We start from the raw sequence: 21,697 nt of genomic DNA, 5'->3' as shown, positions 1-21,697 counted from the left end.
GATTTCTTTCTCCCCACAGCACTGTGGTGCCGGCACGGCCTTCAAGCGTGTGTCGGGCACGGGCACGGATGTTGACATCGACGTGAAGCCCGCTACCTTGACCGATCCCGCTCTGGTACAAAAATCAGTGAGTCTATCTCGCACTGTGCGGAGCTACGACTACGTGCTCTGCGTTTTCCGTCCCTTTGGATCCGAGGTTATCCTCGCCAAGATCACGCTTCCTCGGATGAGGACGGTCTCCTACGTCCGTCTTTTCGGCCTTGTTCTCGCGCCCTTAAGCTCACTCACGCCCAGTCACTGTCGAATGTTTGACGACATCTTCGTCCCTCTTGTCTACCTCCCGGAACCCTGCCCTTGTACGTGCTCCTTTTTCTGTCCTGTCTTCCCCGACACCCATGTCCATCCGCCCCCAGCGACCCAAAAGAGCGAGAACACATCTGGCTGCCACGATCGGAAGCAACCTCGTCTCACGAACCCCTCGACTCGCCCCTGGCGGACGGGATGTACATCGACGTCGGCGATGTCCTCCTGGTCCGTGTCAACGCAGACGAGTACATGGCGATGAGCCTGGACCAGCCGAAGGCGCATGAGGGCGTTCAACAGGCTCGTGAGGTGCGCCTGCCCCCATATACCGTCATCGTGAGTCTCTTCCCTACATTCCCCTGTTCGCTAATAATAGCTTATGTCTGGTTTTGGTTCCAGTGCTCGATGTCAGAACAGGGACTTGGCCCAGTTTTGTGGTGGAGAAACGCCGGCGTCGAAAAAATGGACAAAGGCTGACGCGTAATCACACCGCACCTGGTTCGCCCACATCCTTCGGGAACACTATCCCATCCACTGTCCTCACCATACAGAACTACGCGAAGGATCGAATCCCAGACTCCCTCCAAACCAGTCATTTGACGTCCTCACGTGGTCCTGCGCGCCGAAAAGCATCGCTTCAACCCATGCACGACAAGAATTTTCTCGCGGTATATTCGTGGAGGTGTCCGGTAAAGCGGCAGGGGTCACAACTAGAGTTAAGTATTCGACTATTTTTACCCTTGCATTTTTCTCACGACTTTTGCGCAGGCGGCGGCTGGAGATACCTTCCTCTCGATCAGTCCTCGATACCACTCGCCGGGCGTGCTTTCGGATCGCGCCTTTGCGCCGAGAACCCACGCAACTTCCTCCCCGACTCTGGCCAACTCGCCTACCTGTCCACACCGCCGCCTACTCGCATATTCACGGTTCCGCCGGGTGTACATTGCATGCCTCTGGCGGAACGCAGCTCTCCCTTCACGCCTGCCGCGAACACGTCTGTTGTCATCGCGCCATCACTCCGTGTCGAGCGAGGATTCGACCATGGCTTCTTCTCATCGCTCATGGGCACGATCGCACGGAGGCTATGAGGGAGCCGCGAAAAGTACAGAGTGGGCGACGCGTCGACGAACACCACGTTTTTGAGGGCCCTCGCAGGAAACCAGGCGTTTATCGATGGAGACGTCGAGACAGGAGTCATTCTGGTAAGCCTCACCGCTTATTGCGAGGTCTATACCAGCTGACGTATACTTTTGGAAACACTTCCACCAGCTCTTCCCACCCAAATCTGAACCTCCCGATGAAGCTCTCGCACACGTCCTGCACGACGAGTCAATTCGTGCTCCCCCCAATCTTAGGACGACACTCACTGCTCGTGCTTCAGCGCGACGTTTACGACAACCATCACCGTCGAACCCAACACGACGGGACCCTGTCCGTCACCGCCCGCCCCTTCCCGTCCACTGTGGCGGCCTCTCGCCCGGACGGTTTCTCGCCCACCTTCGCTGCCGTATCCGCCGAGCTCGGATCCCATCGCCGGCGCACGTGCCCGCACGTCCATCATCCCTCAGCCCGCGCCTGCCTCGCCTTCGCGCACGTCCAGCTCATCCATGCAAGCGCGATCTAGCCGCGGTCTACGCGCTGCTCCGACTCGCGGGCGCGCAGCACCACGTCCCCGCTGCCCCACTGCGTTGTCCTCGCCCTCCGCCTCCGCCTCGCTCTCCACGTTGTAGTAGCATACGAGTGAATATATTTTCATCTCTAACAATGCATGATTATACCCAATCGAGGGAGGGTGAGCACAGGTGGAAATACTGTAGGCTCAGACCGCGCAGGTATCTAGTGTCCTTGGTCACACGCCGCGCCGTGTACTTCCGGTTTGCTCAGGTTGTAATTTCGTTCACTTCCACTGGAGCTAACGCCCGACCGGCCTGGTTTACTTATGGGTATGTGCATTATATAGCGTACGACAAGACAGAACACGGAAAGCATAAAACCGAAAGCACAACAGCAATGTACACATCCAGCACTTTTGGGCGTCGCCGACGCCACTAGTCCGTACCCTCCACCTCCACGACAGACATCATCGACGGCTCCGTCCGCGGCCGCTTCACCGCGCGACGACTCCTCTTCCGAGTCCTCCTGCTCCTGCGTCTGCGGCGGCAGCGACGTCGCGTATCCCTCGCCTTCGTCGTCACTCTCCTCCGACAGCGACTTGCGCTTCGCCCCCTGGCGCATCGGCGACGCCGCCTTCCCGGCCGATGTGTCGTCTTTGAGCGTTTTGATTTCTCGCGTCGGCGTCGCCTCCTTCGTCGCGCGAGGCTCGAGCTCCTCCACCGGCTCCTCCACAGGACCCACATCGATCTCGCCCAGAGCCTCCGCCGCCCAAGCACACATGTCCTGCGACAGCGCCGGGAGCTCCTCGCCCTCCTGCCGCGCCCGCGACAGCACCTCCGACCGCCGCTGGAGCTTGCCGCGCTGGCTCCCCTCGCTCGCGGCCGACCGCGGGCTCGACAGCACGTGGCCGTCCCTGAGCCTGGCGGCGGCGGCGGCGGCGTCGCGCACCGGGGTTGCCGCGCGCTCGGGCGACGGTGGGTACACGGCGAGGATGAGGCTTGGGTCGAGAGACGTGCATGAGCCTGCTGCGGAGCGCATCCATGCGGCCTGCTCGCCGTCCATTCGGAACAGGGACGCCGTCCTGGGAAGCCTTCGTAGGCCCAGAGTTAGCGGAGTGTCTGGCGGAGGGGTGTGCGCGGGCTCCGCCGCCGGCGCGCCGTCCGCGATGGAGGGGGCGGAGGGGAGGGATTGGCGCGACGCAGGGTGGAGCACGGGCGGGGTCGCGGGGAGCAACCGAGGCTGGTCTTCGAGCTCGGTCTCGGTCGAGAGCCAAGGGTGGTCCAGCGCGCTGGTGAGCGACATGCGCTTGCTCGGGGGGGACACGGGGAGCGCGCGGATGAACCGCTCGGCTGTGAGTGTGCGGGGTGCTGGTCAGCTCGGGGGGCCGGGACGAGGGAGGGGGTACGCACCCTGATCGCTCCCATCCTGGTCGTACAGGAGCGCCCGCTCCGCCTGGCGGGTCATGATCATAGTATGTATGTCCGTGTTCGGCAGGTCTGCGTTGAATGGGATGCCCCTGCGTGAGCCTGAGGAGAGGGATTGGGAGTCGGCACGCGGCCAGCGTTGTGTCGATTCCGGCGTCCAGACGGACGCTCCCGCTATCGACCAGGTTTAAGTATCTGTCCGATGTCGGGAATGCGTCGTGCACGGCCACTTCCGGCGCGACGTATACGGGGGTGCCGCAGAACGTCTGGGCGCACGTGTTAGCGACGAGGAACTCTGCCTTACATAGGGATGTGCACCTTGAGGATCGTATGTGAGTCCATCGCCTTCGCTAGCTCAACATCCGCGGGCGGATACTGGTCCGTCGGGAGGATTTTCTCCGGCTCCAGGCCACGGTGAACGATCCTTTGATCGTGCACATGCTGCAGACCGTGATCAGAGGGCGATGAGGTGGTAAGGTGAGAGATGCTTGCCGACAGGGCGTCGCAGATCTGGTACGTGATCCGCGTCCGCTGTGATGACAGTGAGCGTGGCATATACCAAGACAATAAATGAGGCGGAGGCGCACGCAGCTCGCGGTCTGTGTTGGTGATACACTTGAGCAAGTCTCCCGCCAGAGACGAGTTCCATCACCAAACCTGCATACTCAGCTCGTCAGAGCTGATCTGGGGGTGTCGTCAGCGAGCGATGCAGTGCGGTGCCGGGAGATCACATACCCGCGAACGTCCCGCCCATCGACAAGTCGGCAACCTTGACTGAGTGTGCTGCCTGCAGGTGTGCCGTTGCGTCAGTCAGCAGGGCAGGCGCACAGAAGAGCGGGCGCGGACGCACGGATGGCTCGCGAGCCTTTGTCGAGCACGGCGTGGTTGAGGCGGGACTTGCATGCGCTGAACAGCCTCAGTGCGGGTTCGCGGCGTTGTAGGAGATGAGCACGCCCCGCAAGTAGTCGTCGGCCGGGTGTTCGGTCAGGGACACGAGCTGGGTCGCCACCTGTGCCTCGAGGGGCTGATTTACCTCCACCGTGGGTGCGCGCCTATCCGGGACGAGATGAGCGAGCGAGCGCATACAGCGGGAGAGGCTTACGTACGCGAATGACTCTTGTTGTGCATACCCTTTGTAAGGCGGGTCGATTGAAGCCGGGCTCGAGTAGATGGTCTGGGGACGACGCACCAGAAATGCACCGTAGTAAATTCTGGCCACGGTTGCGGGAGCGGTGGACAGAGGTGGAATATCCAGGGACGGGAAGGTGAGCTCGAGACGGTGACCGCGTGCTTTATTATTATTATTATTCTCATTCTATCCCTATGTGTCACATATGCGCGTGTAACTACACAGCTAAGAACGTATCCCGCATTCGTTTGAGTACATGTGCTATGTAACGGGCCTGCGCCCGTAGGCAGTTGCAGAAAGTCCAGCGGCCGCAGGCGCCGCGAATCGTTCAGACGACCGAGTCGTGCCACGGCGGAATCGCCGCGAGCGCATATGGGATGGGGTAAGTGGGCTTGTCGGTTCCGTAGGACGGAGCGCCGGAGCGCGACGAGCTCTCACTCGACGTGGAGGAGGTGGGAGACATGGGGCGTGATGAACCGAGATGGGACCCCGCAGGCGACGCGCGTTGGTACGACCGGGTCAAGCCAGGCAAGGGTATGTAAACGGAAGGGGCAGGCGACGCGCGTGGACTGTGCCACGACCGGGTCAAGCCGGGCCCGCAACCGGTAGGTGCGAGTGGGGGGGGAAGGGGGGGAGGTCGGGGAGCGTTTCGTCCGCGTCCGAACGTGGGGGGACGTACGTCGGGCGCGAGGGTGTTCCACAGCGCCTCGAAGTGGCGCGCGTTATGGCGGTAGCGGTGGCCTCGCGCGCGCGCGCGCCTCGCGTGGGTTTTGTAGCGCTTCGCGATCCCGGCCTGGAGGACGTCGGAGACGGTGAGGCGGACCTCGGTGGTAATGGGCGCGACGAGGTCGAGCGCGGTGAGGGAGGTAAAGGGGGCGTCCTCGCCGGCGATGATGTCGTCGTAGCGCTCGTCGTGGTCTGTGAGGTCCCAGCCCGAGGTGTCCGGGGGGCAGTCCGACGGCTCGAACGCGGTGTGGTTGAGCGCTAGGAACGCGCGGATGGCGGGGAGGGGGTCGTCGGGTCGCGTGAGGAGCGCCGGTACCATGGGGGTCTGGGAGGACCCGCGCCAGTAGTACGCGCACTCGAACAGTACGTGTTGGCGGTCGTGCAGTGGGGAGCCGCGCGGGTAGTGTCCGCACGTGCAGTCCGTAGGCTGGGCGGCCTTCGGACGGTAGCGCGCCCGGTAATCGCCCGTGAACGCGTGCCCAGTGAGGACGCGGCAGAGCTTGGAGTACGACCGGATGGATGCGTCTCCGAAGCGTCGGATGAGGGACGCCGACGACGCAGGGTCGAAGACGTGCATCGCTGGGTGGTGGATGTAGTTGCGTCCCCACCACTCGGGGATGGGGCGAGGCGGCTGGCCAGGAGTGTGCTCGAAGGCGAGCTCGCGCCACATGTTGCACGTTTCGACCGCGATTGCGCGCTTCGCGTAGGAGAAGTGCATGCGCGGGTGGGGGTCGGGAGCGACGTCGCCAACGAGTTTGTCGACGGCCTCGTTGCCTGGGACGCCTTCATGCGAGGGGACGTACGACAGGTGGAGGTGTGCGTCAGGGGAGGAGGAGAGCCAGAGGCGGATGAGGGACGCGGCGAGGAGGAGGTCGCCGGAGCCGGATTTGGGTTTAAGGAGCGACTGGAGTGCGGCCAGCGAGTCCGAGAAGACGTGGAGGTGGGTGGCATCGGCGCGCTTGAGCGTAAGTGGGGAGAAGAACACGAGGGACGCGGTGATCGCGCGGATCTCGGCGTCGGTGGAGAAGCCGCGGCCGGAGGGCGCAGCGTGCGACGCGCAGAGGGTGGCCTCGTCCGGGAAGTACAGCATGTACCCCGCGGCGGTGTGAGAGCCATCGTGCGTGGCTGATCCGTCGGTGAATACGACCGCGGTGTTGGGGTCGGCGTGCGCAGCGGCGATGCGCGGGAGGACGACGTTCGCGAGGAACGCGGCCTGGGCGTCGGCGTCGATCTTCTTTGGGTGCTCCAGGTTGAAGTGGATGCGGTCCGCAAACTCGTCGAGGATGCGGGCGCCGGGGGTGGCCTCCACGTTGAGGACGTCGAACTGGGTGTCCGACAGGGGGCGCGTGAGGGCGTCAGGGTGGTGGGGGAGGAGCGAGGCGGCCCCGACGGCCGAGTGGTACATGTCATGCGCAGGCGCGCGCGTGGGTGGGTATGCGGGGAGCGGGAGGGAAGTGGGAGGAGGGGGGTAGCGGCCCGGGAAGAGGAGGCGGACCGGGTGCGACGCCATGAGCGTGTCGATGCGCAGCCGGTACGACGCCTGCATCTTGCGGCAGAAGAGGCGAACCGGGACGACGCCCGCGAGTGCGTGGAGCGCGCCGGTGGGGGTCGTGGAGAAGGAGCCCGTGATCCACCGGAGGGCGTGATGCTGGGCTGTGGCGAGGACCTTGAAGTTGTCCTTGAACCCCTTGGGGCGGGCGTACACCTGGCACCCATACGTGAGCACCGGGCGGATGCACGAGACGTACAGAAGGCGGCGCTGCGAAGGGTTGACGCCGCGCGCCGAGGAGCCGAGCATGTGGGAGGCCGCGCAGGTGGTGCGTGCGCGGTGCGCGTAGTGGCGGATGTGGGCGCGCCAGTCGAGTTTGCTGTCGAGCAGGAATCCGAGGTGGCGGATTGCCGTGGGGGGCTTGAGAGCCGTGAGGAGTCCGGGTAGGGGGATGGCGCGTGTGGCGTGGGGGCGGTGTGCGCTGTGTGGGGGGATGAAGTGTATGCCCTCCGTTTTTTCGTGCTCGAGGAGGTACCCAGCGCGTCCGAGGGAGGTGGTGAGCGTTTCGTAGAGCGGGCCGATCAACTCGAGGTTGGTGGAGATATCCGGGGACGCGACCATGAGGTTGCCGTCGTCGACGTAGAAGTGGTGGTACGGGCGTGCGCCCCCCAGTGGGGAGGGGAAGCGGCACGCGCGGTCGAGCGCGAGCAGCACCGGGGTGAGGGCGAGCGCGGAGAAGGTCGGGGAGAGCGCGCTGCCCTGGCCGACGCCGACGCGCGGGCAGTCGAATGATTCCGTAGTGAGGTCGTTGAACCGGAACGACGACCTGCGGGGGCCGAGGTACGCGCGGAGCCACGCCGTGAAGGGGGCGCCGAAGCCGCGGCGGGCGCAGACGGCGACGAGTAGGTCGGGGTTGACGGACGGGAAGAACTGGCCGATGTCGCATCCGACCATCGTGACCACCATTTTCTTCTGCCAGGCTTGGTGTATGTAGTTGACCGCGTAGGCCACCGCATCGGTCGTGGAGCGCTGTGAGTTGGACCCGAACTGGCACGGGTGAAGGATCCGTGCTTGTGGGCCGCGAACTGTACGCGCGCGTTAATCACCTTCTCCATCCATTTGGCGATCGTGGAGAGGAGGACGATAGGGCGGTATGCCTTGACCTTGGTGTAGTCAGGCTTGGACGGTTTGGGGATGACAACGGTGGTTGCGCGGCGGAACTCCTCAGGCCAGACGCCGAAGCGGAAGCACGCGTTGAAGAGCGTGCGGAACCCTTCGAGGAGTAGGGCACCGGTGGTGGCGGGGCAGTCGTTGTCGACTACGGAGGGGTGGGTGGGGGGGAGGGGGGAGGGGGGTTGGAGGGGGCGGGGGAGGGGGAGGGGCTCGGAGAGTCCGGGGGGCCCGGCGGTCCGGGCGGGAGTTCGTCAGACCGGATGAGCGCCTTGAGCATCTTCCACGTGAGGTGGTCAGGGCCCGGCGCGGACTTGGGGCTGCAGGTGGCGAGGGCGTCCGTGAGCTCCAGGGCAGAGAACGGCGGCCAGTCCCGGGCGGGGTCGGACGGGAGCTCGTCCACGATGGAGAGGTCGCAGGGGCGGTCGGCGGCCTTGTGGAAAGTGCGGTCGAACTCCTCGGCGAGATCGGTGTCCATGGTGATGACCGAGTCGTCAGCGCGACGCATCCCCGCGGAGGAGGTCATGCGGCGGGGCTTGACCCAGCTCAGGAGGTCCCACACGCGTTGTGAGCAGGTGGAGACCTCGAAGAGGCGCTCTTCGAAGTGCGCGTTGCGCTCGCGGTTGAGCAAGCGGTAGTACTCACGTCGGGCGGTGGCGATACGGTCTGCGGCGGCTGCGGGGTTGAACTGGTGACGCGCGAGGAACTCCGGAGAGAGCCGGGTGCGCGCAGAGAGGCGGCGGGCGGCGTGGCGCTTCTGCCAAGGTGGTGTGTTTTCGGCCGTGATACGGGAGAGTTCACGGCGTGCAGCTGTGAGGCTCTTGGTCCACCAGCTTTTGGACGCGGGGGAGTAGCGGCGCGGGGAGGCTCGGGCGGCGTACTCGCGCTCGATGACTCCCATCACGTCTGAGGCGAGCGCGGCGGTCTCTGCGGCGGAGGAGGGGGGGGTGCGGTCGAACACGTCGAGCAGGCCGGCGGCGACGTCTGCCAGCATCTCGTCGACATCTTCCTGGGCGACGCGGGCCGGGCCCAGTGTGGAGAAGGCCGCCGTGGGGATTTCAATGGCGAGGGGGGCATGGTCTGAGAGCCCAGCGTGGTTGGCGTGCACGGAGCAGGCCCGCCCGCCAGAAGGTCCGAGGTCCAGGCGAGGTCGATCACTGTGCCGCGCAGAGTCGGGTCGTGCGGCCTGTGCGTCGGTACGTCCACAGGAGAGAGCAGGTGGGGTACGCCCAGGGCCGCGGCAACATGGTCGATGCGTGGAGGAGGGCGTCCGGCGAGGTGGTGGGGTAAGAGGGGTCCCACTGCTTCGAGTGCGCGTTGAAGTCCCCGGCGAAGACCACTACGGGAGCGGAGAGGGAGCGGTGCGGATCCAGCGAGAACTCGTAGAGCTCGGTCAGGCCGGACGTGTGGGGCTTGTCGGCCTCGTTGTAGAGGTTGACGATCGTCGCGGCGGGCAGGCCGCGGGTGGCTACGGTGATGGCCATGACGTCCCGGTGCACGAGCGCAGGGTGGATGGACACGCGGGTGGACGCGAGTCGACGGTTGACGTAGCACACGACGCGGGGGGGTTCGAGGTCCTCCGACTTCAGCGATGAGTGCTCGAGGAGGGTCCAGTTGGCAGAGTCGGCCTGCGTGCCGAAGTACTGGTCGTCGCGGGTGCGGTCGCCGCGCGCGGTAGAGTTGCCCTTGCCGCCGGGGGCGGGGATTTTCTTTATGGAAGAGTACCGTGGCTCCTGTATGAGGATGATGTCGAAGTGGGACCGGTGGGCTTGAAGGAGGGTGTGTGTAACTTTGGAGTTACGGTTGACGTTCTGGGACAGGATGCGCAGGGACGTGCGGGGGGGAAGGTCCGGGCCATAAATAACTTCGTTCAGGCGTACCGTCATCTACGCGGGGGGTTGTGGGGGGGGAGGGGCGGAGCGCGACGGGTCGGCGGCGGCGGGGTTCTTGTGCGGGCGGCGGCGGCGCGACGGGCCGGCGGTGGACCACCCCTCGGTGGCCGCGACGAGGTGGTCAGCGTGGTCGTGCATCCGCTGCACGTGGCGGTGGGCATCGCCGGCGAAGAGCTCGAAGCCGAGGCCGGGCTGCAGGTTGTTGCCCCATGACATGTTGTCAAAGTCGCGGGCGGTCCAGGTGGCGGACTGCTCCACTCGGCGTGCGTGGGGGTTGCCGAGGCGTAGGGGCAGTCCTGTATTGTCGGTCGGGGAGGGGCGTGCGGGGGCCGCGTAGGGCCCAGCGTGGGCGGCCGCGACTTCTGCCTTAGCGGCGTCGACTTGGCGGGCGATGTCGGCCTCGATGCGCGCCAGCTCCTCAGGGGAGGGCGCTTGGCGGGAGCGGCGTGGGCGAGACCGCTGGGCCCGGCTGCCCGAGGGTCCGGACGCAGGGGGCGTCGTGGGGGACGGGGACGGGCGCGGGGTCTGAGCGCGGCGCTTTGGGCAGCGCGGAGCCAGGGCCGTGTGGTCGCCGCCGCAGTTGATGCAACGGGTGCGGTCCAGAGGGGTCGGCGGCCGCCGCGCGGATGTGCTCCGCCGCGGTGTGCGGTCCCGCGCACGTCGGGCACATCGGGGCCGACCGGCAAATGGGGGTGGTGTGTCCCACCCGGTAGCAACGGCGGCATTGTGGGACGTGGACGTCCGCGCGGGTGGCTTCCGCACGGTGGGGGCCGTCGTGGAAGGTGAGGACGGAGCCCGCGAGGCGTACGGAGAGGGAGAAGTCGTGTGTGTCCTCGAGGTCTACGAAGAGGTGGGACGCCCGCGCCGTGGGGTCGCGGTTGTTCCACCGGACCGCACTCGGGCCGGCGGGGATGCAGTCAGGGCCTCCGACCAGCCCGGGGCGCCCGTGCGGTTGATCGCATCGACCAGGGCGCGGCGCGGGTCGACGGGGTGGCCTTCGGGGGATACGCGTGCGACGGCCGGGAAGACGACACCGGACCGGTACGTGTGTCGGCGCACTACGAGGACGTCGGCGGGGACGGAGAGCGCCGTCGCGAACATGTCCCGCAGGACTTCAAGCTGCTCGTCGGGTAGGACCGGGAGGTCGGTGGTGGCGGATGGGACGACTGCGTACGAGGTCCCGCGGATGGAGAGTTCCACGGAGCGGATGCGGATTCGGCCGTCGTGGCGGAGGGAGTCCAGCACCTGGACCGCCGAGGGCAGTTCGCAGAGCATGGGTGCGGCCCCTGGGTCTGTGAAGGACACGTGCAGGAGCCGCGAGTGTCCGGCGGGGAGGGCCTTCATGCGCGCCGCAGCCGCGGCCGCGGGGGACTGACGGGCAGGACGGGCCCGGGGTGCGTGCGCGGGGGCGGCCGCGGCCGCAGCGGCGGCGTATGATGGTGCGGCCGCGGGGCCGGGGTACGGGCGGGGCCTGGGGCCGCAGCGATGGGCTTCCGCTGGGTGAGGTCGAAGCCGTGCTCGAGGGCGAATGCCTTGATGAACGCTAGGACCGAGTCCGGGGACATGCCCGGCGGGCGGGGCACGGACGGGGGAGCTGGTGCGGGCGCGGGTGCGGGTGCGGGTGCAGGGGCCGCTGCCTCCCGTTCGGGAGCACGAGCCCGGGCGCGGGCGGCCGGGGCGGCGCTGGTCGCAGCCGGTGGGGGAGCGTGGGTGGATGCCTTGGCGTGGGCAGACTTTGCGTCCGCGATGATGCTCGCGAGGGAACGAGAGTCCGCAGCGCGCCCCTTGCCCTTGGCAGCGGCTGGGATGCGAGGAGGGGACGGGGACGGCGCGCGGGGGGCGGGGACCCAGCCCGTAGGCGGGACGGCGGCGGCGGCAGGGGATGATCGTGCGGCCGGGGCGGCCGGGGGTGCAGGGGGGCTGGCTCCGAACGACGCGAAAGACGCGCCAGCGCCTGCCGAGCGGCCGGGCGCGTGGATGGACGCCTCGACTCCCGCGGGCTCCACGACCATGGCGTCGAGGTTGAGGGAGGGGGTGGGGACAGCAGCGAAGGCGGCCGCCGCCTCCTGGGCCATCGCGCGCTCCGCGGCTTGCTGCGCGAAGAATTCCTGGTAGTGGCGCCGAGCTTCGCGAGCGGCAGGCCCGTGAGGGGAGAGGCGGCAGGGGTGAAGCCGGTCGGGGCGGGTCCCGAGGAGGCCTGCCCGGTGACGGCGGATGCGGGTACCCCTGACGAAGTGGGTGTGCCAGTCGAGGGGGTGGGCACCGGTGTGCGCGGGAGGGGGACGGAGCGCCTGGTCATGGCGTGCTTGGGTCCCGTGCCGCGGGCGCGGGCAGCGGAGGGGCGGGCAGCGGGGGTGGGCGCGAAGTCCGAGTCGTCGCCGGAGTCGTCCTCGGAGAGGTCGTATTCGGCGAGGAGCAGGCGGCGGGCGGCTGCGTGGTCCTCAGACGACGTCATCCGGACGTCCGGGACGTCGTCGTCTGACGCCTCGTCTTCCGACATGAGGGACGCGCACGCGGAGGACTCCGTGGCCATGTCTTCCTCAGGCAGGGCCACGCATTCCAGGCGTGCGGCGGTCGTGGCAGGGGCGTGGGCCGGGGGCGTGGGGGCTGGGGGGGGCCTGGGCCTGGGTGTGCGGAGGCAACGAGGTGTCCGTCTCGGGGTTTCCGCGGAGGAGGGGGGTGAGCCCAGGGGGGGGGTCGTTGGCTGCGTGCATGGCCGCGAGGGCCTTGGGGTGGCCTTCCGCGATGAACGGTCCGAGGTTGTCGTGGAGCCCGTGGTTGACGAGGGTGCCCGCCTGCCACGCCGTGGCGACGAGGCCGGGCAGTGGTCGACGAGCTCGCGGACGGCGTCCGGGGTGACGGTGTAAGCCGCGGCGAGGCGCGGGATGACGGTTTCCGGCTCCCACCCGTGGGAGGCGGCCTCGAAGAGCATGGCGGCGAGGGTGGCCATGGAGCCGATGCCGCCGAGGACGTTGTGAGCCGGGGGGGAGGCGTCGGGGCCCGGGGTGGGGGCGGCCCACCCGGACAGGACGTCCTGAGTGGGCGTGGCGTTCGAGGGGGCGCCCTCCGCGGATGTGGCGGTGGGCGGGAGGGCGAGCGACAGCGCGTCGCCAGCGCGGTATTCCGGGTGTTGAGGGGCTCCTTCGTCGGCCTCGCGCGTAGACGCGGGGACGTTGGAGCGGTTGCCAGAGGGAGCCAGGTCGGCGGAGGCCATATAGCCAGCGCCGTCCACATGCTCGAGGGGGAGGGGCCGGGCGTCTCGGGGGCGTCGACGGCGGGGTTGGGGACCATGGCAGCGACGTACTGGGACAGCGTCGCGGGCTCGGGGGAGCCATAAGTTACGGCCGGGGGGGAAGAGTCTGTGTCGAGGTGCGGGAACTTGGGCATGCGGGAGGGGGGGGTGGGGAAGGAGGTGAGGGAGAGGGGGTTGGAAATGGAGTCGCCGGGGTCGTGTCCGACGACGGCGGGGGGTCAGACATGGTGAGGGGTTGCTTTGTGCTTGTAGGGCGCTTGAATCGATGGTGGTGGTATGAGGACAAGGAGGGATTACGGTGACCGCGTGCGGAAAGCGGGCGCTGCGCATCAATGCATCACCGCTGGCGCCCGATCGCGTCATGTGCGGCGCGCGCAAGGTGGACGAGGGCACGTCGTGTATCCTCCCCGCCCTCTACATGGCGGGAACGCGAGCGGCACGCACCATCTCCCTCTCCCTCTCTCCCTCTGTTCACGCTTTACACCCCCTTCAGGCGTCGATGGTTTAGTGTTGCGGCGACTCGACTCGACTCGACTCTGACTCGACTCGGCCCGACTCGGCCCGAGTCAACTTTAGAGTCCTGACTCCCATAATTGACTCATCATTAAGAGTCATGCCGGGAGTCGCCGAGAGTTGATGGGAGTCTCCTTCCCAATTAGGACGATGGGCCAACAAAAAGATTTGAGCTGTATGGCGAGGGATTGCAGCAGGATGTGATTCAACGACCATTATACACCTCCTATAACCATGTAGATAGCTTCTGCATCGGTATTACATGGGCAGGAGGAGTTCAAAAAAAATCCTAAAACCCATCAAATCTGCATGGCACTGAGCAGGGTGGCCACTGAGGACCATGCTGGCGCCTATCAGGGGTGCTCGCGGTTCCCCGAGCGAGCATTTCAAGGCTGTTAATGAAGAAGATTTCAAAGGAAAGCTAGTCAATGAATGGGGATTATTAGATCGGTTATTAGGCTCGCTCCCAGTCCCCCTCGTTGACCTGCACGTCCTCGGCAGCTGCTCCCCGACGAAGTGCCGCATTGCCTCCACCGTCTCTGCCTCGCTGCTCCTCTCCACATCACACATCAAGAACCGCACCGTCTCGAGCGCGGGCAGCGCGCCAAGCGCCGCATTGAGTGTGTTCCACAGCACGCATCGCGCACCCGCATCGGCATCCGCACCGATTTGCCGTCGCGTGGGCGGGGCTCCCCCAGGAACGGCGCGCTTGTGGAGCACGCAAATGCCACAGGGGCCACTGTCGCGCAGAACACCTGGAGCGCGATCTCGCGCAGCGCGGGGAACACCTGCACCTGCGGCACGAGCACGTGTATGTAGAGCGCGAGCGCGGCGCGGACGACGCGCAGGAGGTCCCACAGCCCCGCAGCAGCGTCCGCGACGGGTGCGAAGTCGAAGGAGAGCGTGAGGTTCTCGAGGCGCAGGCAGGCGCTGAGGTCCACCCCGAGCGCGGCGTGCGGCGCAGGCTCGAGGTCGTTCACGGGCGCGTGGGCTGGGATGATAGATTTTGCTATTTCCTCCGAGGCGCCCAAAGTTGACTCTACCGGCGGCTCCGGCTTGACTTGAACCCGACTCTGGTGCTTAGTTGTGTACTAATGGGTGACTAAATTGGAGTCAGATTTTGGAGTCGGACTCTTAGTCATGGCACTTGACTCTGACTCCCGAGTCGACTCGAGTCGAGTCCCCGCAACACTACGATGGTTGATATAAATCCGAACTGCTAATGGACACCCCGGCGCCGCTTGGTGCCAGCCATCTCCTTCTCCCACTCTGCTGGTGGCGCCCACGACACGCACAACACTGAAGGAGATCCTTCCGGATGTCAATAAGCTCATTCATCCGGATCTGCCTCACCAGCTTCGCGCCCTCCGCCGCGCACCCCGCCTCGGCTGAGCACCCAATCACGGGCGCCCGGTGCTGCGTGCCGCCTTCCTCCTTCGCCCGGCCGGCCTGCCGCCCTCTAGAGAACTGCGGTGTGCGGGCGACGTCTACTCGGAGATCAGGGTGGTGGTGTCACTGTCAGTTGCGGCGACCACTAGCTCGGTGAGTACTAAGGCTGTTTGAGACTCCGGATCACTTTGCAGATCAACCCACAGATATCCGGAGTCGTGAGTCGTGGTTCATGATCCACACGGCTCCAGATCAGTGCGGATCCGGCTTGGTGAGGATCCGGATCGGGCCGGCCAGATTTTTTGTTATCCGCGGGTCATCCGCGGGTAGAGTCGCATATTTAGACCATGTATTGACGCAATATAATAACTATTCACCACTTCACTGTTACTATTCCAAGTCCTACTCGTCGTCTGAAGTATCAGAGACGTCGGAGTGAACAGGCGTGATGAGCCCGGGCAGCTCGTCCTCGACTGAGGGGTGTGCAGGAGTCACACCAACGACTCCACCTGCACCAGTGATCGTGCCCACATCCACGCTTGCAACCGTGTCCCTGCGCGCGTGCGCACCCCTGCCCGCACGCTTCCCCTTCCCCTTCCCCTTTCTCTTGTGCCTGCGCCTGCGTGTCTGCGACACGGGACCTGCGCCCCCACCTGCCGTGCCCATGTCTGGCCCCAACATCAACTCCGCAGGCGACTTTGAACCAGTGCTCGCCTCCGGGCTGCGATCCTCCTGCTCCCCCTCATGGGCTGTGGGGGGGCGCGCGCTACCTGTGGCCGCGCAGGTGGAATCCACGCCCACGCCCACGTCGCCAGAGCTTCCTGCCGCATGGAGGTCCGTTGCCGCCGCAGCACCGGCGAAGAGGGTGTCGACCAAGACTGCGTGGGTCCGCGGGCTTAACGTGGAGGGGCGCGGCGCATCCAGGAGCTCCGCGATGACCAGGGACCGGTGGTATTCCGCGATTTCTTCAACTATGCTCACCCAACGCGCAGGGGGGACGAGACGGCGCGTTGCCGCGACCATCATTTCCCCGTACGTTTGGCCAAAGGACGGTGCACTGCCGCCACCGAGCGAGGGATCTGTGCCGAGGTCGTAGAGCTCAGACAGTGCGGCGAGCTCATCCGAGAAAGACGTGGATGGGTTGTCAACGCCAGGGCGTGTGGGATTAAGATAGGTGTCGGAGACTGGAGCGAGGGTGGTGGCGTCGCCGATTGAGATGTCAGAGGTAGTAGGCAGGGGAGATGGGGGACCAACGGTGGGGGCGGGCGTACTAGACATCTCGGTGAGAGGAAGGGAAGCCTCGAGAGGGGTGACGATCGGGATACAGAAGACCACGGGAAGAAGGTGGTCGTTGGAGGAAAGAACCTGTGAGATACTGTGTGAGTGTGTGTGCAGGACATTATGATATTCTTGTAGACATACTCAGACGGAGATCGCGAATATGAATGCACAGGTGGATCTCGCAAGGAGACGTAGGGCGCCCAACGTCGTTTGTGTGCTGAGGGCACAAACAGGCCGCGCGAGATGTCGTCCGCACGAGATGTCGGCCGCGCGAGGAGACGGTGGGTCGTTGATTGCTCAGCGCAACTTGGCGATAAGTTGCTATCAGTGCGAGGGGATGGCTTGTCGGCGCGAGGGGATGGGTCGTTGGCGCGAGGAGATGGGTTGTTGGCGCGAGGAGATGGGTTGTTGGCGCGAGGAGATGGGTCGTTGGCGCGAGGAGATGGGTTGCCCGTCAGCGCGAGGGGATGGGTCGTCCGTGTGAGGTGATGGGTCGTCCACACGAGGAGATGGGTCGTCCGCGCGAGGAGATGGGTCATCCGCGCGAGGAGATGGTCCTCCACGCGAGGAGATGGGTCGTCCGCAGGGGCCGTGCGGTTCGGATCGTCGGAGGCTCTTGCCGGCTTGTTTGAGACCTGGAGGGATCCGGAGCTGGGTGGGAGCTGGGCGATTACGCCAAATAAGGCAGGTGATCTGTTAGGCACTGGGTGAGATAACGATCTGAGGATCATGTTGATCCTCAGATGGTTAGCTCACCCGGACATATGTTTATACCTCAGCAGCGTCAACCATTAGAGAGGCACAGACGACTCACTGAGAGGACATGGGTGGTGGTAGGAGCGACGCAGACGTGGCAGCGGACGTGGAGTCCTGCGCGGCTCCCGTCAGGCGTGGGCCTGAGAGTCGAAGCCCTCGCTTCGAGCAGGAAGCAAGGTGCTGCTTTGGGTGATGTCGCATGTGGTCAGGCGTGGAGGCTGACTTGTGCCATCACCAACTCCTTGCCCTCATCGCCTCTATCGATGCGTTTTCTCCCCCCTCTGCTCTCTCCTCCCGAACTCAGTCTAGACTCTACTAGTCCTACTGCGATCTTTTTCTGCTGGAACTATCGCGTTATCGGTCGCAAGGTCTCATCAACACATGCATCGTTGCAAATCAACTCAGCACGCACACACGACACTCCGACTGCCCCATGAACATGAACATTGCAGTGTTCCTGGCCCAACCACCTCATGGACCGTCTCGTGCACCTCCCCCTGCTCATGATTGGGTATCAAGCACCCTGCCAGGGCGAACGGAGCACCGGAATGGTACTCATCTTGGTGAGCACACTCTGAGCTATCCCGTCATTGAGGCGGGACACAGAGCTCTGGGCTAACATTACCTTCGAAAGGGACATTCAGGAGTGCGCGATTCAACCTCCTGGGGAGGTTTTATACTACGGAAACTCACCCTGGTGAGTTCAGAGATCCCACTCTACCCCTCGCCCTCTGACGATTCGCCTCCCCTCGACGTTAGTATGCCCGCCGACTCCCCCGCCGAGAACCCCCTTGCCGCTGCGGTAGCGGCTGCCAAACGTCCCCGCTCGGAGACCGTCACGCAGGAGTCTGCCAGGTACATCCGCTACTACTATCTTTCATTGCACTTTCCTAACACACTTTCTTCAATCTACCACAGTGCCACCATGCCTAGCGGGCGCGACAAGCGGCGTGCGAAGGTACGGCGCACGAGGTCGACTACCTCTGTATCCTCCAAGTCGGTCACAGAGGACGACTCGGACAAGGACTCGAGCGCCATACCTTCTGACTCTGACAGTTCCGACGGCGACGATGGTGTTCGTGGCCTGAAAGAACGCACTCGCGCAGCCGCGGAGAACACTGGGATCGTGGGCAAGACTGATCGCCAGACTCGGTTCGCAAGGCGGTTCCCGAACATGACCCCGGAGGAGATTTTAGGTAAGTCCGATCGCTCATCTCTCGCACGAACATATTGCTGATATCTTGCAGCGGAGCTTGCAAAGGGTTGGCGTTCAGATGCGTATTTGCACTTCGAATTCCCAACCGTCATTCGAGGCCCCAACGGGACTATAAGTCATCGTTTCGTTTGCAAGGAGTACGTTGTGCGATTTAGTATGTGTTGACCATGACTTACATACTCTCTACAGGCACTCGTCTAAGAAGGTCGATCGTCCGGACTATCAAGAAAGCACCGGAAATCTCGTGCGGCACGTGAACAGCTGCAACCCTCAGAAGAAGCCAGTGGCCACAGCCGGCGTTCAGCTCATTGAAGATTTCGCCGCCGGGGTCACGTACACTCCGCATCGCATGCGGTTCCTGCTTGCGATGTGGTGTGCACGAAACCATCGCCCCTTCACCATCGTGCAGGACAAGGACTTCCGTGCGATCTTGGCGATGCTCTACAACAAGGTCGCTCTCCCAACTCGCCAGACGATCTCTCAAGACGTCCGCGACATCCATCTGGAGGCGAAGTGACAGCGGGTCATCGACCATCTCAAGGTACATAGTCTATCCCAACCCTCTGCCACGACACCTCTGACATTGTAATCAGAACGTCGAAGGCGGCATCCATGTCTGCATGGATGGCTGGACGTCGCCAAACGTGATCTCGTACCTTGGGATCACTGTCCACTGGACTGAAAAGGGGGTCATGAAGCATATTATTTTGGACTTCGTCAAGTGAGTTCTCCACTGCACGCTGTGCACCCACCGCGCGAACTAATACCCAACCTCCCTTCAAAGGCTCACCAAGTCCCACACCGCTATATTCCTCGCCGACAAGCTCGAGGACTGTCTCCGCGAGTACGGTATCTTTGACAAGGTGAGCCCCCGGTTCTCTCTCACCCTTCCCTCCTCTCGCGTGCGCTCCCCACCCCGGTCCCCGTAACTCGTGCCCTATAAAGCCTTGCGGTGCATGCTGACACCATTCAACACCCTCCAGGTCATCGCTGTCACATGCGACAATGCTGAGGTCAACACAGCGCTCATGCGTCAGCTCCATACGTGCGCGCCGTTAGCCCGGATCGGCGAGGGCCATGTCCGTTGCTTCGGACATGTGTTGAACCTAGTCAGCAAGGTCCGTACCTACGATGTATAATGCTGATATATTGTCGTCTTATAATATTTATAACACCATATCAGGCTGCCGTCAAACCTTTCTTGAAGAAGCGCGGCCCCGCCAGCAACGCGTCAGAGGACGACGAAGATGCCAGAGTGTTGCATGATGAACACGACGACTTCTCCGACGACGGCTCAGATGTCGACTCGGCAGACGAGAATGAGGGCGTAGAAGTCGACCGCGCACGTGAGGATGCAGACCAAGGTATCATTGACGATCTCGGTGACGATGACGACACGCCGTGCACGCCTGAAGAGGAGAAGGTCGCAATTCTCGCTCTCGAGAAGGTGAGTTAAATTCCTTGGCCGCTTGTCATTGAACACTCACATAGTGTGTCCTACGGTAGCTTATCAAGCTCTCGGGAAAGGTTTGGAACAGTCCCCCCGTTCGTGCTGAGCTGGAAGAGCTTGCCAAGAGCGTGAACATCGACGCGCGTGTCCTCATTCGCATGGTCCGCACCCGATGGAACAGCCTCGTCAGTGTCATCGCCTGCGGACTCGAAATGAAGGACGTACTTGGCCCACTCTGCGACAAGTACGAGTTCAATCGCACCGGAGGTGTCCGTCTCCGTCGCTTTATCCTCAACGAGGATGAGTGGTCCATCCTCGAACAGCTCTACCACCTCATGGACGTAAGTACGATGTACTTTTTCCTGCACCCTTCGCTGATGATCTGCTTTCTCATAGCCTTTCTTGTACGCGACCACCCAGATCTCGTCCAACACCCGCGCACTTCTACACGAAGTAATACCTTTCATTGACGTCCTTACGAAGCACCTCGACGATTTTGTTGACCAAGCCGATCTTCACCCGGTCGTCCGCAAGGGTGCGCGTGCCGCACGAGCGATCATGAACAAGTATTACAGCAGGACCGACGACACTCCAGTCTACCGTATCGCCATGAGTACGTACTAACATCCACATATCACCCGTACACTCTCTGATGTTCCATGTTTCGTAGTTCTTCACCCAGCCCTCAAGCTCACATACTTCCGCAAAGCGGGCTGGACGCCTGAGTGGATTCAAATTGCGCGCGACCTCACCAAGGAGGTCTGGCTGAACTACTACAAGATCGACACCCCTGCCAATGACGATGACGAGCCACCCTCCACGCCTGCCGCCTCCACCTCTGCGTCGACATCTCGGTCGTCCGCATCAGGCGTCAAGAGCCGTGCTGCGCGCAAGAGCTCTCATAGTGTGAGCGCTGCCGTAAGTCACACCAAATCCCTCGCCGTGCTTGACGATCCCAGCTCACATAGTCACAATTCTTTCGCAGCTCTTTGCCAATATTACTGCGCGGGCGTCGCGTGACACTACCGATGCTCTCGAAGAGTACCTCAATGCACCGCCCAAAACGACTGTGAAGGACCCACTCGCCTATTGGGCTGGTGCGCTCAAGGGCAAGTCTGAGGACCGTGCACTCGCACGCATGGCCCTGGACTATCTATCTATTCCTGGTATGTTCCTATCTGTGTCGTTCTCTGCACTGTTATTGAATATATCGAAACCCAGCGACCTCGACTGATGCCGAGCGTGCCTTTTCCCGAGGTCGCCTCACGGTGTCCCGCCTCCGTCGTTCTCTCGGCAACAATAGTGTTCGTGCGAACACGATCTTGGGGTCATGGGCTCGTGTTCCCGGCCTCATCCCGGAAGAAGAGATGATAGAGTTCCTGAAGGACAAGAAGGGCGCGCGTGCCCGTCGTGCTGGTGACGCGCCCCCCGAGTCGCCCACTGACATTATCACTATTGATTAGATGTGTATGATCGCCCCCCATCCTTCTCATATGCCCACCACCCACGTACTTCCCTGCCCACGTTCATCTACTCCTGCACATTGAGTCCCTTCCCTGTATGGTATCCTGCGACACGTGTTATGCATCCACCTTTGTTTGGCTAGCCCCACCCCATGCGCCTCACTGCCGTGCGTGCACACCTCGCGCGGGTCCCTACTCCCAGGCGACCAGACGTCCCGCCGCCCGCCGGCACGCCCACACCTCCGCGCGATGGTCAACCGGATGTCCCGCGCCGCATCCGCACCTCGGAGTCTCGGACCTCCACATGACAGGCTGGACCTCCACCCAACTGCACAACTGAGGCGCACTGATGCACCAGTGCACCGCACCTCCGCGCGCGAGCACTGCAAGTCAACATTCAGTATGCTTTTCGATTTTGTGCACCGCGCGGCGCGCGCTGGGAGGTACAATGCCGCTGACTCCCTCTATGGCTGCGCAAGAGCGCCGTGACCCACCATGGATCCATTGCGGCGCATTCTGTGTGCTTAATCCCAATGAAAGTTGCAATATATGTGTGCGGATCCACAGTATCCGTGGATCCACACGGGTCACGACTCAGTTCGTGGGTAGACCCACAGGTCACGGTTCCG

General features: G+C 63.7%; 5 protein-coding genes across 5 annotated transcripts; 2 read left to right on the top strand and 3 right to left on the bottom strand.

The window, feature by feature from the left end:
- Positions 1–160: 160 nt before the first annotated feature.
- BXZ73DRAFT_58109 (uncharacterized protein) lies at positions 161–780 on the top strand (the record flags this gene model as incomplete). The annotated part of the gene is made up of 3 exons (XM_048021634.1): positions 161–360; positions 414–639; positions 703–780. Coding segments are annotated over 3 exons (504 nt in total), but the record flags the coding sequence as incomplete, so codon positions are not given.
- Positions 781–7,749: 6,969 nt separating this feature from the next.
- Positions 7,750–7,923, bottom strand: BXZ73DRAFT_9253 (uncharacterized protein; the record flags this gene model as incomplete). Its single annotated transcript, XM_048026384.1, has 1 exon — positions 7,750–7,923. A coding segment is annotated over one exon (174 nt), but the record flags the coding sequence as incomplete, so codon positions are not given.
- Positions 7,924–8,132: 209 nt separating this feature from the next.
- BXZ73DRAFT_9970 (uncharacterized protein) lies at positions 8,133–8,471 on the bottom strand (the record flags this gene model as incomplete). Its single annotated transcript, XM_048028089.1, has 1 exon — positions 8,133–8,471. A coding segment is annotated over one exon (339 nt), but the record flags the coding sequence as incomplete, so codon positions are not given.
- Positions 8,472–12,287: 3,816 nt separating this feature from the next.
- BXZ73DRAFT_108804 (uncharacterized protein) lies at positions 12,288–17,008 on the bottom strand (the record flags this gene model as incomplete). Its single annotated transcript, XM_048017218.1, has 7 exons — positions 12,288–12,542; positions 12,593–12,982; positions 13,036–13,125; positions 14,161–14,504; positions 15,673–16,267; positions 16,411–16,876; positions 16,998–17,008. The coding sequence occupies 7 exons, from the start codon at positions 17,006–17,008 to the stop codon at positions 12,288–12,290; spliced, it is 2,151 nt and encodes a 716-aa protein (XP_047870963.1).
- Positions 17,009–20,277: 3,269 nt separating this feature from the next.
- BXZ73DRAFT_58111 (uncharacterized protein) lies at positions 20,278–20,625 on the top strand (the record flags this gene model as incomplete). Its single annotated transcript, XM_048021635.1, has 1 exon — positions 20,278–20,625. A coding segment is annotated over one exon (348 nt), but the record flags the coding sequence as incomplete, so codon positions are not given.
- Between the last annotated feature and the right edge of the window lie 1,072 nt (positions 20,626–21,697).

This window comes from Epithele typhae (genome assembly GCF_022376455.1).
Source record: "Epithele typhae strain CBS 203.58 chromosome Unknown BXZ73scaffold_189, whole genome shotgun sequence".
In the NCBI taxonomy this organism is placed as follows: domain Eukaryota; kingdom Fungi; phylum Basidiomycota; class Agaricomycetes; order Polyporales; family Epitheliaceae; genus Epithele; species Epithele typhae.
Note: the sequence above shows the minus strand (reverse complement) of the source record. Positions and strands in the feature narration are given on the sequence as shown.